Raw genomic sequence first — 17,303 nt, forward strand, 5'->3', positions numbered from 1 at the left:
CCTCCAGGAAAAAGAAGGACTGGTTTGACGAAAACAGCCAGGAAATCCAGGAGCTGCTGGCAAAGAAGCGAGCTGCCCACCAGGCTCACCTTACAAAGCCGTCCTGTCCAGAGAAGAAACAAGCCTTCCGTCGCGCATGCAGCCATCTTCAGCGCAAACTCCGGGAGATCCAAAATGAGTGGTGGACTAGCCTCGCCAAACGAACACAGCTCAGCGCGGACATTGGCGACTTCAGGGGTTTCTACGAGGCTCTAAAGGCTGTGTACGGCCCCTCACCCCAAGTCCAAAGCCCGCTGCGCAGCTCAGACGGCAAAGTCCTCCTCAGCGACAAGATCTCCATCCTCAACCGATGGTCAGAACACTTCCAATCTCTTTTCAGTACCAACCGCTCAGTCCAAGATTCCGCCCTGCTCCAGCTCCCTCAACAGCCCCTAAGGCTAGAGCTGGATGAGGTTCCCACCCTGGATGAGACATATAAGGCAATCGAACAACTGAAAAGTGGCAAAGCAGCAGGTATGGATGGAATCCCCCCAGAAGTCTGGAAGGCTGGCGGCAAAACTCTGCATGCCAAACTGCATGAGTTTTTCAAGCTTTGTTGGGACCAAGGTAAACTGCCTCAGGATCTTCGTGATGCCACCATCATCACCCTGTACAAAAACAAAGGCGAGAAATCAGACTGCTCAAACTACAGGGGAATCACGTTGCTCTCCATTGCAGGCAAAATCTTCGCTAGGATTCTACTAAATAGAATAATACCTAGTGTCGCTGAGAATATTCTCCCAGAATCACAGTGCGGCTTTCGCGCAAACAGAGGAACCATTGACATGGTCTTTGCCCTCAGACAGCTCCAAGAAAAGTGCAGAGAACAAAACAAAGGACTCTACATCACCTTTGTTGACCTCACCAAAGCCTTCGACACCGTGAGCAGGAAAGGGCTTTGGCAAATACTAGAGCGCATCGGATGTCCCCCAAAGTTCCTCAACATGATTATCCAACTGCACGAAAACCAACAAGGTCGGGTCAGATACAGCAATGAGCTCTCTGAACCCTTCTCCATTAACAATGGCGTGAAGCAAGGCTGTGTTCTCGCACCAACCCTCTTTTCAATCTTCTTCAGCATGATGCTGAACCAAGCCATGAAAGACCCCAACAATGAAGACGCTGTTTACATCCGGTACCGCACGGATGGCAGTCTCTTCAATCTGAAATAATTATTTAATTGCACGTAAAAGATTCCATGCAAAAGTGGAGATATAGATGTTGATAAATGGAAAGAAAACTTATCAAGTTGTGAAGACATGAACTATGAAGCCATTGTACAGAGATGTTCAGTTATCCACTGAGTCCATGCCATTTCTCTGTAAAGCACCCTGTCAATTCTGTTCTCCTGCTCCTCCCCTTAGCCCTGCCAGTTCCACTAAAAGCCTCTCCAAAGACATTTGACATCATTGTCTCTGCTTTAAGTACTCTTGTAGGTGGCAAGTTCCAGTTCATTAGCACTTGTAATGTAAAAAAAATCTTTCAAAGTCTTCCTGTATTTCTTGTTCTAACTTTGAATCTGTCTCCTGAACATCCTTGAACTGACAACCACCGGGAACAACTTTTCTTTGTCTGCTTTATCTGAAGTCATTATAACCTTATACATAGTTTCAAATCAGTACTCTGGTTGAGGGAGAATCCCCTCAGTTGCAACCTAACAGTGTACTTAATGCCCCTTATCAATGGACCACTCAGAAATCCCCTCCTCTACATTTTCTCAACAATTCATCTTCGTATCCTTCCTAGAATGTGAAATGAATACAAACCTCTAGCTGTGGCCCAACTACACTTCCTTTCCTGCATCTTCACTGCCCCCAACTCAGATACTGCTGTTGAATTCTCCAAAACTGCAGATATAATCCAAAGTGATATCTTCTTTCACTTCAGATCACAATTGGCATTCACACTGGGGAAGTTGTCACTGGTGTAATTGGCCAGAGGATGCCTCGCTATTGTTTGTTTGGAAATACGGTCAACCTAACAAGCAGAACAGAAACCACTGGAGAAAGGGGGAGAATCAATGTCTCAGATTATACATACAGGTGAGTGTAAGCTTAATCAGTTGTGAAGGAGGGGGAGAAGGAGCGTATTGTGTTTTATTCATTCATTCAGTAAATGTGGCATCACAGGGCGAAACAACTTTTAATTCCCCTTCTCTTATTGCCCTTGAGAAGATTGTGATGAGCTGCCTTCTTGATCTGCTGGAGTGGATCTGGTGAGGGTGGGGAGACACTCAATGCTGTTGTGAAGAGAGTTCCAGGATATTGACCAATTGTGAAAAAAATGATGATACATTTCCAAGTCAGGATGGGGTGTGCCTTGAAGGCAACTTCCAGGTGGTGGTGATCACATACATGTGCCGTCTTTGACCTTCTAGCTGGTAGAGACCGTGGGCTTGGAGGGTGCTGTCTGAAGAGCCCTGGTGAGTCACTGTCATACACAAGCTTCTGCTACTAGTATGCTCCATTAGTGGAGTGAGTGAATGGTTGTCGATGGGGTGCCTGTAAATCCCATGTCCTGTATGGTTTTGAGCATCTTGAGTGTTGTTGAAACTGCACTCGTCCAGGCAAATGGAGAATGTTCCATCACACTTCTAACTTGAGCCTTGTAGATGGTAAATAGGCTTTGGAGAGTAAGGAGGGGAGTTACATACCACAGGATTCTGGCCTCTGATCTGCTCTTGTCAACACATTACGTGTAAGATGCACATGGCTACTTCAGTGCAGCTTCTGGTCAGTTTTGACCCCAAGGATATTGGTAGTCAGGGGGTGGGTGGGGAAAGAAATTCAATGGTATGTCATCAAGAGTATCAAGTTCCTTGGAGTGCCCTTGGCAGAGAACCTCATTTGGTCCCTTAACACCAGCTCTATATCCAAGAAAGCCCAGCAATGCCTCTACTTCCTGTGAAGGCTGAGGATAGTTCATCTCCCACCCTCCATACTAACTACATTCTACAGAGGATGTATTGAGAGCATCCTATGCAACTGCATCACCGCCTGGTTTGGAAGCTGAACCAACTTTTACTGCAAGACTCTGCAGAGGATAGTGAAATCAATGGAAAAGATGGTTGGGAGCTTTCTTCCTACCAAGAAGGACATCTACAACACTCGATGCAGATGAAAGGCAATAAACATTGTGAAGGACTCCATACACCCCTCAGGTAAACTATTCTCCCTTCTGCCATCAGGTAAGAGGTGCTGCAGTACTCAGGCCCTTGCATCCAGATTGGGTAACAGCTTTTTCCCTCAAGTCATCAGACTCCTGAACTCCCAGAACATTTGGGGATAGGGTACCATGGATTTTTACTGTATACAACTTAATATTTTAACGTGTTTAACTTCTATTCTAACTTGTATTTATGTAAATATGCTCTGTGGTCCTGGAGAAATGCTATCTCATCTTTACTGTGCAAGCATGGTATGAACAGCAAATAAATGTGACTTGACTTGCAAGGATAGCTGGAAATTTTCATTATGGATATTATCACTGTGTATTGTGTATGTTAGATGCTACATTTATAAGTTCCATATTTATCTTTTCTGAATTCCTATTGTTTCAATCTGCATTTAAAAGAATATTGAAAAGTTCTAATTACTACCTTCTTTTATAATTAGATGCCTTTTGAGTCCTGAGAACTCAGATGAACAGTTTCAACTGGAGTACAGAGATCTGGTTAGCATGAAGGGTAAGAAAGAACCAATGAAAGTTTGGTTCCTGTCCAGGAAATGCAAAGAGACTGAAATATGATTAATCAAAGAACAGTTTATAATTTTGAACATAAACAGTGGAAAAGTCATTAATTTCAGAAACAGTGAAGCATTAACCTTCATGACAGGAAAAAGAGAAACATTTTCCTAACTTGAGGGCATTTTATATGAACTGACAAGTAGCAAGGAAGTTGTTTATCAAAAGATTTTTCTTCACTAAATAAACAAATACTCACAAGCACTTGTTTTGGGGATTTACTTTGCAAAGATTTGCAGATTTTGCCAAGTTTGTCATCTTTATTTAAAAGAACAAGTTCCTGATAATCAGTGATTCACTTCATTGGCAATTTATGTCGTTTGGGAGGTGAGGATATGATTCTGCTCTGCTGACCCTGTTGGAGGTTACATATTAACAGAAGTTTTTACTTTTCAGTAAGAGTCATAGAGGTGTACCATGTGCACATGATACTATTGATCAATTACTTCAAAAGACTAGAAGTTGTATAGGAAGAGGCTTTTATAACAACAGAATGGAAGAACATCCATGCTGGTTGACTGTCCTGAGCTGAGGAGGGAGCTGTGGCACATTCACCTTTATTCAGGGGTCTATAGGAGGTGCCACAGGCACAGTCAGCAAGGGGCGTGTTCAGATAAACTATTACAAGTACAGTGAAACCTTGTTAGAATGAATTCATTAATCCGTGGAATCGCTTGTAGCGTGGGTGCCTGTGGAGCCCAAACTACTAAGAGGCGGGCTGATGACAATCAGCCAGCAGCCCCCCTCCCCGCTGCCTGACAGCTCCCCTCCCCGTTGCCCCTGTCCCCTGGCACGGGACGTCGCCGGCTGCCCCTGCCCCGAAGTCCCGCGACGGCAGCCCTGCTCTCTGACATATATGCATCTGTTCCGTGACTCAGGTGTAATGCGGTATGAAATCTTGGACCCCAACTACTGCGTTCTAATGCGGTTTTACTGTACTAATGCAACCAAAACATATGTACAGTGGTTTACCACAACCATCCACTCAGGAAGTCCTGGCTATTGGGATAGGGAGCAGGGGCAGGGAGATACTGGAGACAATGTAGTTGCTGATGTTCCCATTCCTCCCCTATTGCATAAAGTGTAAACTCAAAGGGTTTTTTTCATCTGGCCTGAAACTCTCCAGTTCCACTCACCTGGCAGCTGCAATCAAGCACATTCTTCACAAAGGTGGGGACTTTCAGACCAGCATTGACTCAAATACATTAGACTCTGAGGTCAGCCAAGGATTGTATCCATTCTTTGTAATTATTCTAGGGTTGCCTGTAGATCTCAGGAACAGTGGAAAACCAACATTTCTTGGATCCTTTTCAAGAAATACATTTTCAAATGTTCAATGTAAGGACATCTGGAATCAGCAACTGAACTCGGCCTTTGGACTTGGAGAAATCAAAGGTTCAGCTGACTCAACGAGCACAGAAAAACATTGTATCTGGATAATGTTGTGGCATCATTGACAATAGTGAATAATTTAGATTGATCAATAATTCATTGACTGCATAATCAAGGTTATGCATATGCACAGACACAAAACCCACAGTATCATTACTGAACACAGAATAGAGCAATAGGCATTTTGGCCGACAGTATCTGTGCTGATGGCACCAGATGAAAATCATCTGCTTGGATATTCTGCCTGTTCATTTTCTTGTCTCAATTCCACTTAAACTCCACTATCTTATCTGCTTCTGCCACTCCACACTCTCTGGGAATGTGTTCCAGTAAACTGTATTATTAAAACAAAAATTGCCCTGCGCATGTCCATTTAACTTTTCTCCCTCGCACCTTAAATCTATGCCCTCTAGTTTTAGATTCCCTGCCCTGGGAAAAGGATTGTGAACATTCAGCTTAGCATTACCCCTCGAGAATTAGGGGTCATTCCTCAGCCTTTTATGCTATATTCAAAATGTTTCAGCATATCCAATCTCTCCTTATAAATTCAAGTCAATGTAACATCCTTGTGAATCTTTTCTGCATCATTTCCAGCTTCATGAAATCGTTCCTATAGATTGATGACCAGAACTGCAGATGCAATTGCATGGGTGCTCTCACTAACATCTTGTACATTTCTAACATAATTGCCCAACTCAATGCCTTGACTGATCAAGGCAAGTGTGCCAAATTTGCCATCCCATCAACCTTTGTCACCACTTTATGGGAACTATGTGCCTGTACCCTAAAGTTTCTCGGTCCCTTCCATCTATTGTGCAAGTCATGCCCAGGTATAACTTAACAAAATGCCACACTTCACACTTGTTTGAGTTCCACCTGCCGTTCCTTGGCACACTTTCCTTGTTAACTAGGTCCCATTGTATTCTTAGATAACCACCTTCACAGTTGGCTGTATACTGATTATGGTGTCATTCACAAAGTTACTAACTATGCTAAATTAAATTCTCACCCAAATCATTAATGTAGATGATAAACAAAAATGGACACAGCATTGATCTATGAAGCATACCGGTGGTCATTGATGCTGAATGAATAATATAGGAGTTGATACACTATCAATAATACCAAAAGGCTGGAGTTGCTGGATGAAAGGCTTTTAATACCATAAGACTTGGACCATGCTCCTGTTCTGGTTCGATCCTAGGACTTGTACTGAGGGAGGGACTTAGCTTACTGCCTTTATTAGGGGATTCTAGGGTGTGGAGTCATCGAGGGAAGGCAGGCCAACCAGGTAGTGAAGCACCAATCTTGGGACAAAGCACCACAATGCATTAGTTTCTCTTTTTGACCCTGAAATAGAATGGCAAATATAAGCAGGTCTACAAAACTAGTTCAAAGGAATAATCTTTTTCTCCATGAAGTATTGGAAGATGTATAAAAACCTATCAGCACAAAATGCTTTCTACTGAGGTAAACAACCAAAGAAGTTGTAAACAGAAATTGAGTTGCAAAATTAATTTCACTCAAAAGAATCTAATTCAAGCGGATGAATGCACAGAGTTTTTTTACTCAGAGTAGGGGAATTGATAACCACTTATTTAAGGTGAGGGTGGAGAGTTTAATAGGAACCTAAGGGGTTACATTTTTACACAAAATGTAGTCACTGTATGGAATGGATTGCTGGAAGAGGTGGATGAGGCAGGTACTATTGCAATGTATAAGATAAAATTTGGATGGATACATGGATAGGATAGGTTTAGAAGGATATGGGCCAAATACAAACAGGTGGGATGAGTGTGGGTGGGACATTTTGATGAGCGTAGGTAAGTTGGGCTGAAGGGCCTGTTTCCACTCTGTACGACTCCACGACTATGCTGCTCGTTTTTGTGTGGTGATTTTTTTGGGGTTTATTTACTAACCTATCTGTTATATAGTTAAGATAATATGAACTATTTTGTAACCACGTAGTAACTGTAGTGCACCACTCTGGGGTGTATGTATATGGGTGTGTGAAGAGTTTCCTTAGATGATGGAAGGCATCAGTAAGTAAAGTCTCTTTTGTTATTTGAATCTTGCATCGCTAAGTTACTTAAGAAGCCTCCCAAGTAACTCCAGAGACATGATACAACCAATGGTACCCCAGCTGTCCTTCAGGTTGCTGGGAGACAACCCTCTTTGCTGACAGGAGAGAAATTGGATGGATACCTACGATGAGCTTCTGCACTGGAGGGGCCAGCTGCGTCCCAACAGGAGTCCCAACTCGCTGGTAAAACTGGGTATGGGTCACTTAAAAACACAGCACTCAGCATTGTTGTGGGGGGAGGGGGGGGTTGGGAATTCTAACACTGGTAGGTGAGGCTTGAACTAGGGGAAGTTCATTTAGGATAATGAGGAGGCACTGCTTATCACAGAAGGTAGTGAATCTGTCGAATTATCTGCAAGGAAGCAACAAAGGCTCCCTCATTGCATATGTTCAAGACATAGTTCAAGAGATTTTGCATCATCTTTGGCTTGGCATCACGGACGAAGATTTATGGAGGGGGTAAATGTCCACGTCAGCTGCAGGATCGTTTGTGGCTGACAAGTCCGATGCGGGACAGGCAGACACGGTTGCAGCGGTTGCAGGGGAAAATTGATTGGTTGGGGTTGGGTGTTGGGTTTTTCCTCCTTTGTCTTTTGTCAGTGAGGTGGGCTCTGCGGTCTTCTTCAAAGGAGGTTGCTGCCCGCCAAACTGTGAGGCGCCAAGATGTACGGTTTGAGGCGATATCAACCCACTGGCGGTGGTCAATGTGGCAGGCACCAAGAGATTTCTTTAGGCAGTCCTTGTACCTCTTCTTTGGTGCACCTCTGTCACGGTGGCCAGTGGAGAGCTCGCCATATAACACGATCTTGGGAAGGTGATGGTCCTCCATTCTGGAGACATGACCCACCCAGCGCAGCTGGATCTTCAGCAGCGTGGACTCGATGCTGTCGGCCTCTGCCATCTTGAGTACTTCGATGTTATGGATGAAGGCGCTCCAATGAATGTTGAGGATGGAGCGGAGACAACGCTGGTGGAAGCGTTCTAGGAGCCGTAGGTGATGCCGGTAGAGGACCCATGATTCGGAGCCGAACAGGAGTGTGGGTATCTTAGGGGAATTAATAATTGTGCAGAAAAGACAGGTAGGTGGACTCATCCTTGGCCAGATCAGCCATGATCTTATTAAATGGTGGAGTAGGCTCAATGGGACAGATGGCCAACACCTGCTCCTATTTCTTATGACATCTATAGGTTTTATTTGGCCTCTCATCCCTGAAATTATCTGCAATTGTATACTTATTGTGCTGTTTCATATTCTCCCTCTACACATCTGAAGAAGTATGAGTGAAGTGACCTAGGAGGTTGTACACGTGCTGTCCTTAGAACTTGTGGCTTGCTTGACCCATTGCTGTATACGTCTATTGACAAGAGGTCAAGAAGCTCACAGGTCAACTCAAAAATAAAAGGGCCTCAGGAGCAGAACATATCCCTGCTGAAATTAGTGATCAAGAGCTTCAATGGAAATTGGCAGCACTACTAGAGCTGCCTTAATGGGAGCGCTGCCACTGGAGTGGACCTGGGAAAGCGGGGAGCGGAGACACAGGGCTCCTCCTACTGCCCAGTCATAATGCCTGCAGCCCCGTACAGGCATTAAACAACCTGGTAAAAGGGCTAGTGTTTTTTTTAACATCCAGAAACAATGGAGGTCTCTATCCACTATAATGGTAGTTATTCTTGGCAGCAGGCCATGAAGGGTTGCAGACTCCAAGGATTACTTGGCACCAGGGAGGAGCAACAACCCCCGCTGAGAAAGAGATGCTTGGGAGAGTACTCTACAGGGAAGGAGACAATGCCAGTGGACAAGAGAGGTGCTCAGCAGCTGAAGGACCCACAGAGGCTGTGGGCTCCTGGAGACTGGTGGCTAAAGGATCAGCTCCAGGCTGCTGGAGACTGGTTTGTGGGATCTTGATTGGAGAGGGTGCCCAGGGCAAGAAAGGTTCCCGAAGGGGTCTCAGGTGCTGAAAGCTTTCTGATTATATTAGAGGTTTGAAGCTAGAGCTTGGGTTTGCCAGTGACTTGGACAGGAAGCTCTGTGGCAATAGAGGCTGGGGGAGCAATGGAAGTGAATCCACGGGCACTCGGTGACTGAAGGGACTCACTTTTACTTCTCTTTCTCTTGTTGGGGATGCCAGGCAATATTAGTGGCACCTAAACTTACAAATTTTGATATTATTCATTTTATATACATACATATATTTGTCTTAATCTTCCATCTCCAAATTCACAGCCATATTGCATATATCTGGGAAGGGAAGGATAAGCCAAGGATATCAGAGACTGTATAATGGTCATCTTCAAGTCTTTCTTTTGCTTGGCTTCATGGACGAAGATTTATGGAAGGGTATGTCCACGTCTGATGCAGGCTCGTTGGTGACTGACAAGTCCGATGCGGGACAGGCAGGCACAGTTGCAGCGGTTGCAAGGGAAAATTGGTTGGTTGGGGTTGGGTGTTGGGTTTTTCCTCCTTTGTCTTTTGTCAGTGAGGTGGGCTCTGCGGTCTTCTTCAAAGGAGGTTGCTGCCCGCCGAACTGTGAGGTGCCAAGGTGCACGGTTGGAGGCGATATCAGCCCACTGGCGGTGGTCAATGTGGCAGGCACCAAGAGATTTCTTTAAGCAGACCTTGTAAAGTTCAAGTACAGTTGTGGTAACTATAGAGGTGTCCCTCTGCTGCCCACTACAGGGAAGGTCATCACCTGTCTCACTTCAGAGGCTGAAGAAATGCTTCAGTGATTCCATCACTGCCATCAGTTCCCAGAAAAATGAAGCACCAAACATTTCTGACCTCACTAAAATCTTTGACTTCAGACAAAAGAGTCCATGGAATTTCCTTTGCAAAATTTAACTGCTGAGTGGAATTAATCTCGAGGATTAAGCAAGCTGTGATATTAACTAACAGGTCTACCACAGAATCATTCTCAGCAAAGACTAGTGTGGCCTCTATATTGCCGCAACACCTTTCTGAATCACTCTTGCTACATTTCATCTCCAGTTAACTTATTGTTTTTTTTTATTTTTCACACTATGAACCATTCGAACCAAAATACACACAAACATTTCCCTCTTGAATATACACAATGTCATTTTCTCCCCTTTTCCCCACTCCCTTCCCTCCCTCCTTCATCCCCCCCCGAACCAACCAAAGTTCAACCTACATGATACATTAAACCCATTAAACAATGTCATCACACAATGAAAATAAACAAGAAAATTGTGTTATCTACTTTTACACACTGGGTCAGTTCATTTCGTCGTCTTCTCCTTCTGTCATTTTAGGTGGTGGAGGTCTGCGGTAGGACTTCTCTGTTGTGTTCCATGTACAGTTCCCAAATTTGTTTGAATACTGTGATGTTATTTCTTAAATTATATGTTATTTTTTCCAATGGAATACATTTATTCATTTCTATGTACCATTGCTGTATTCTCAGGCTATCTTCTAATTTCCAGGTTGACATAATACATTTTTTTGCTACAGCTAAGGCTATCATAATAAATCTTTTTTGTGCTCCATCCAAATCGAGTCTAAGTTCTTTACTTCTTATATTACTTAGAAGAAAAATCTCTGGATCTTTTGTATCTTTTGAACAAATGAAGGAAAAATATGGTATAACTCATGGTACAATGTTTGCATACCACCAACTGAAAACCTACTTGAAAGACAAATTGGGAAGCAGACTGAGGTTACCAGAAGGAAGAAATTTTGAATATGTGATTACAGACACAATGATAATTAAAAGATTTATAACAAACATGTACATCAAACTGCAAGAGAAAGAGAATGAGGAAACAAGCTGTAAACCCAAACAAAAATGGGAACAAGATCTAAACATAAAGAATGAAACATGGGAAAAGCTATGCTCCGGAACTATGAGAAATACAATAAACATGAGGTTACACATGATACAATATAATTGGTTACACAGGCTATACACCACGCCCAAAAGTTAAATAAATGGGACCCAACAGTATCAGGCAGATGTTTTTGTTGTAAGAAGGAAACGGGAACAACTGTACATGCAATTTGGGCATGTAAGGAAGTGGAAAAGTTTGGGAAGATCTAAATCGGTTAACTTCTTGTTGATGTGGTTAATCTTTAGAACTAATTGGCAAGCTGTGAAAACTGCTGTCAGATCCTCAGAGCCATGGGTTCCTTCACAGTCTGCACAGGATGTATGTTTTTGCCTACTGAAAGAAGGAGCTTCATTTTATCAGTGGTGTTTTCACAGGGCATATGATAGGATGGGCCTTTCATTCAAAATCTATTAGAAAAAAATAGATTTTGATCCTTCGGCCACCAGTCTCCAGGAACCCGTAGCCTGGTTCGATCCTTCGGCCACCAGTCTCCAGGAGCCTGCAGCCTGGTTTGATCCTTCGGCCACCAGACTCCAGGAGCCCGCAGCCTGGTTTGATCCTTCGGCCACCAATCTCCAGGAGCCCGCAGCCTGGTTTGATCCTTCGGCCACCAGTGTCCAGGAGCCACAGTCTCTGTGTGTCCTTCAGTTGCTGAGCATCTCTCTGGTCCACTGGCATTGTCTCCTTCCCTGTAGAGTCATCTCTTTCTCAGCAGGGGTTGTACCACCCTGCTCTCTGACATTAAACTTTCATTCTGAGACTCTGGAAACTGCATCAGGTTATTATGGGGGAAAAAAAAAACATGATATGGGAACTAATCCTTTAGTGTGGATAGATGATTGACTATCAGGAAAAATTTTCCATCAATGGGTCTTTCTCTGGCTATCAAGATGAAACAATTGTTATAATACAGGGCCTCAATATTTTCAAACAATAGAGGTCTGCAGCGTAGAAACAGACCTTTCGGACCAACTTGTCCATGCTGTCCAAACTAGTCCCATATGTCTGCATATATCCCTTCAAGCCTTTTCCTTTCATGTACCCGAAGATGCTGGAGGAACTCAACAGGTCTTGAGTAATCCATAGGAATAAAGATGTATAACTAATGTTTCAAGCGTGAGCACTGCTTCAAGGTAATGTTTTACTCCATCCACTTCTATCACTTTCTCTGGCACTGTGCTCTATACCACCATCATCTATGTGAAGCAGGTGCCCCCTTATCCATTGAATCCATTGATTCCCCCTTATATATTTGTTAAGTCACATCCTCAAATAATTCCAGCAGATAATGCAACATGCATTCTCTCTCTCTCTTTCCCCCTTACCCTCTCTTCCTTTTTGTTCACCTTTTCATTTTCTTTCATTCTTAAAATAATGGCATTGCATGTTACTTTCCAATCTGCAAGAAAATTTTCAGTATCTATCTAAGTTATGGAGGTGGTAAGCAAAACATACACTATCTCACAATTGACTTCTTTCCAAACTCATGGAATCCTTGGAACTTATTAATTTCTAGCATAACCAACTTTCTTTTTAGTGAACTTTATGTACATGTCTTTCCTTCAGTCTGGAATATAGTTTTTTTCTTCTGTAAAACCAAACCCAAAGCATTTGTTTAATTCCTTTACAATTTTCTTATTTCCAGTGGTAAATTCTCCAGTTTCTGACCCTCTCGCAGGGATCCTTGTTATTTCTGTTATTACATTATCTCTTGGAGATAATGATTCTCACCAGTATTGTCTTAAATTCTCTCTTGCCACAATTTATCAATTGCTTTGGTCCACATTTTCTGGGATCTAAATTGCACATAATTGCCTCATTCTTTGATGTATATAATGTTTGGTATATCCTGTCAGCCAGGGATTAATGACTTCCCTGTTTTTTTGTGAAATATTTTTCTGAAGAATATGCATGATTTCTTAAATGCTGGTGGTTGTATGTCCATTGTTGTGCCTGTCGATGTGTTTTCCCAGTCAACCATAAATAACTTCAGCATACCTAAATAAAACCAGAAATTTTGAAGAGATGAGGTAGCATCTCCAGAAAGAGATATCATGAATGTTTCAGGCTGAAGACTCATTGTCACTTTTTCTCTTTGCAGTGAACTGGGCTTCACTGGTAGTGTGTTGTGCTGATGGCTGGCTCTGCCTCCCAACTCCACCCCCATCTGCTCACATATAACCCTGGTTTCCTGCCTTAACGCAGAACTCTTTCGAAGACTACTGTGAAACCGTACCCATAGTTATAAGCTAATAAAAGCATTTGTTCTCCCTCCAGTGCTTTTATTCACATTACAATTTTATTAGGTAATTCCCTAATAATGGAAGTGCCTCTCAAGTCAGGGATGTTGCTGATAGACCCTATGTCCCCAACGCGGCTGAGGAGTTCACGTACTAGCTAGACTGCTTCCAGACCAACCTGAATGTGACCAGAGACGTGATGAACTCAGGAGATCCGCACTCTTTTGAGGGTAGGAATGAAAGGGTATGCAGTACATATGACACAACCATCGAGGTGTTGAAGGCTAGGTACCTGAAGTCGCAAAACGAGGTCCTAGCAAAGCACCGACTCGGTTTACATCGCCAATGGCCAGGAGAGGCCATCAATCACTACCTGCTGGATCTGTGGATGCTTGACAAGAGGTGCGGATACAAAGCAGCTACGGGCTGCTTTTGTGAGGAAGAACAGGTCCGAGACACTCTAGTCATGGGGGTCCGCTCTAGATACATGAGACAGGAACCGCTTGAGTCAGGAAAGAAGGATCTGCCTAGGTATGTTGAACTGGCCAAATTGTTGGAACAGGTCAAGCTTGAGAACGATAACTTTGAAGCCAGTGAGTTCACTCCCACTAGCCCAGTCCTAATGGCTGCCGCTTCCAGTGCTAGGGATTGAATTTTCTGTGGCAAGAGCCAGCATCCCTGATCTCGTTGCCCAGCAAAAGACTCAGTGTGTTCCAGCTGTGACAAGAAATGGCACTGGGCAAGGGTTTGCCACGCTAGGGGAAGTCCGGGGAAGTCTACGGCCTGCATTGCTCCTGGATCCGATTCCAGCCCCAAGCCACCTGGTCCGAATTCACCCGAGACCACTTGTTGTGCTTCATGCCGATGGAAAGTGGCAGTGAGGAAATGGCGTAAAAAGGCTCAGCGGCCATCTTGCCGCAACCAAAATTCAAACTCGGCACTATCATCAGAGGAGGAAGGAGGGCAGCCATCTTGTCGCACCACAAGGTCGACACCATCTTACCCACACAGGGCAATCCAGGATGGTGGGGGCCACTCAAGTGAGGAGTTATGGAGTATCTTGGGTCCTGGCCTTGATGGTTCTAGATCAGGACAGACCTCACCAGATCAGCAATTCCATAGTGACTGAGAAGGTAAACGGACATTCCACTGAGTGCCTAATCGACACAGGCTCTACTGAAAGCTTCATAGACTCATGGATTGTGCAGGAGTACAACCTAAAGATGTATCCGTCTAATTATCGCATATTCCTTGCGTCTCATTTGCATTCTAAGTGTATTTAACAACATTGTATAATACATTTGTCATTTGAAGGGGAGGAATTCTGTAAGATAAACCTGTATGTACTTGATGAATTGTGTGTTTCGGTGTTGTTGGATTTGGACATTCTGTATCACCTTAAAAGCGTGACCTTGGAGTATTCTGGTCCCTTCCCTCCTGTAATAGTTTAGAATGGAGGGGCCCTAAAATCAGAACCCACATGTAGCCTCTCCACACTGAATATCGACCCCCACCTCTCTTCCCGAATCTGTCTTCGGACTGCAAACCTATTGCTACCAAGAGCAGGTGGTACAGCACAGCAGACTGAGATTTCGTAAAGTCTGAGACACAATGTCTGCTTGACATCATTGAACCTAGCACCACCCCATGGAGAGCACAGGTGGTAGTGGTAAAAGGGGAAAACAAGCCCAGGCTAGTAATTGACTATAACCAAACTATTAATCGATACATTCTCCTGGACGCATGCCCTCTCTCTCATTTCGGACATGGCATATGAGGCTAACGGTCATTTGTATCAATTCTGGAGGGTCCCTTTCAGTATCACTAATGGGGTTTCTATCTTCCAGAGACAGATGGACAGAATGATGAATGAGTATGAGTTGAAGGCTACGTTCCCCTACCTCGACAATGTCATCATCTGTGGGCACACCTTGGAAGACCATGATGCCAACCTCCAGAGTTTTCTCCACGTGATGAAAGCTCTGAACCACATTTATAACTCTGACAAGTGTGTGTTCAGGACTAAACGTCTGGCTATCCTTGGCTATGTGGTGGAGAATGGCATAATTGGCCCTGATCCCAATAGGATGCGGCCTCTGTTAGAGCTCCCCATTCCCAGGACTACAAAGGCTTTGAGGCTTTTTCTCGTATTACACCCAGTGGATCCCTCAGTACGCTGATAAAGTTCGCCCTTTCTTAAAAGCCACTAATTTCCCCATCTTGGCTGAAGCCCAAACGGCTTTTAACTACCTTCAGAATCACACTGCGAAAGCTGCCATGCACGCGGTGGATGAGAATGTACCTTTCCAAGTGGAATGCAATGCTTTGGATGTAGACCTGGCTGCTACCCTCAACCAGGTGGGAAGGCTGGTTGCATTTTTTTCTCGGACATTACAAGGCCACGAGTTCCAGAACCCATCTGTGGAAAAGGAGGCTCAAGCCATTGTAAAAGCCATGAGGCACTGGAGACACTACCTGGCTGGTAGGAAATTTACTCTCCTCACTGACCAGTGCTTGGTCGCATTCATGCTTAATAATGTCAAAAGGGGGAAAATAAAAAATGATATGTTTGCTAGATGGAGGATCGAACTCTCCACCTACAATTATGACGATTCCTATTGGCCAAGAGCCCTTAATGACCCTCCAGCTGCCTTATCCAGAGGATGCTGTGCCTCTACACACACTGGCTGACTGCGGTCTATGCATAATGAGCTCTGCCATCCAGGGGTTACGTGCATGGCTCATTTTGTCAAGGCGCGCAATCTGCCCTATTCCATAGAAGACGTCAGGGAAATGACCAGGTTTGCGCAGAGTCCAAGCCGCACTTCTATCACTCTGCAAAGGCGCACCTTATCAAGCCATCCAGGCCCTTTGAACTGCTCAGTGTCGATTCTAAGGGACCTCTCCCCTCCACAAATGGGAACATCTTCCTCTCAATCATTGATGGGTACTCCTGCTTCCCATTCCATGTCCAGATACATCTATTTTGTCAGTCATGAAGGCCCTAGACTCCATTTTCACCTTGTTCGGGTATCCCACTTATGTTCATAGTGATCGGGGCTAAAACTTTATGAGTGGCGAGCTACGTCAGTACCTGCTGGTGAGGGGCATTGCATCCAGCTACAACCCCCAGGGGAACGGGAATGTTGAAAAGGAAAATGCTATGGTCTGGAAGGCTGTCAAACTGCCCTGAAGTCAAAAGGCCTTCCAGACTCACATTGGCAGGATGTTTTCCCCATGGCGCTCCACTCCATCTGGTCGCTACCATGTACCATGACCAATGCTACTCCTCATGAGCTCCTATTCAAATTTGAAAAAAAAGGTCAGCATCAGGAACTACACTTCCAACCTGGCTCACCACTCCTGGTCCAGTCCTCATGAAACGTGAGGAGAAGCAAGACTGACCCCTTGGTGGAAAGGGTGAAACTGCTCCACACCAATCCCACGTATGCCTATGTGGAGTACCCGGATGGCAGGGAGGACACCGTCACCATCAGGGACTTGGCACCCACCGGAACAGAAGGTCCATTGCCTCAAGTGCCCTGCAAACCACAGAACTCATCCTCGCCAACCCCAGTCAGGGTTTCAGGGGATCTGCTTCAGGAGGAAAGTGCATCCCCCTCCACCATTGAGCTGGAGACCTTGCCCACCTCTCCTCCCTCACAAGGGGACCAGGAGACCCAAGGAGTCCAAGGCCCCCCACCCCTGGTGCTAAGGCACTCTACCAGGATCTCCAGACCCCCGGACCACTTAAATCTATAAATTTATAAGTGTATATTTTTCAACTTTTGTTTCTGAACCCATGTTCTCTGTCTTCATTCACAGACCCTAAATTCTACAGGAAGGGGTGAATACAGTGAACTGGGATTCACTGGTATTATGTTGTGCTGATGGCTGCCCCTGCCCCCCCAGCTCCAACCCTATCTGCTCACATATAACCCTGGTTTCTTGCTTAAACC

At 44.5% G+C, this 17,303-nt stretch overlaps 1 protein-coding gene and 1 long non-coding RNA gene across 2 annotated transcripts in view; one reads left to right on the top strand and one right to left on the bottom strand.

The window, feature by feature from the left end:
• Window positions 1-3,987, top strand: part of gucy1b1 (guanylate cyclase 1 soluble subunit beta 1) — a 47,449-nt gene extending 43,462 nt beyond the window's left edge. The window contains exons 12-13 of the mRNA XM_069922864.1: window positions 1,927-2,081; window positions 3,654-3,987. Coding sequence (XP_069778965.1) covers window positions 1,927-2,081; window positions 3,654-3,786 — 288 coding nt within the window. The 3' untranslated portion in view covers window positions 3,787-3,987. The remainder of the gene's footprint in view (window positions 1-1,926; window positions 2,082-3,653) is intronic.
• The window catches only part of LOC138756347 (uncharacterized), a 62,689-nt gene that overhangs the window by 37,907 nt on the left and 7,479 nt on the right, over window positions 1-17,303 (bottom strand). The gene's annotated exons all lie outside the window — the stretch shown is intronic.

Source organism: Narcine bancroftii, chromosome 3 (assembly GCF_036971445.1).
Source record: "Narcine bancroftii isolate sNarBan1 chromosome 3, sNarBan1.hap1, whole genome shotgun sequence".
NCBI lineage: Eukaryota > Metazoa > Chordata > Chondrichthyes > Torpediniformes > Narcinidae > Narcine > Narcine bancroftii.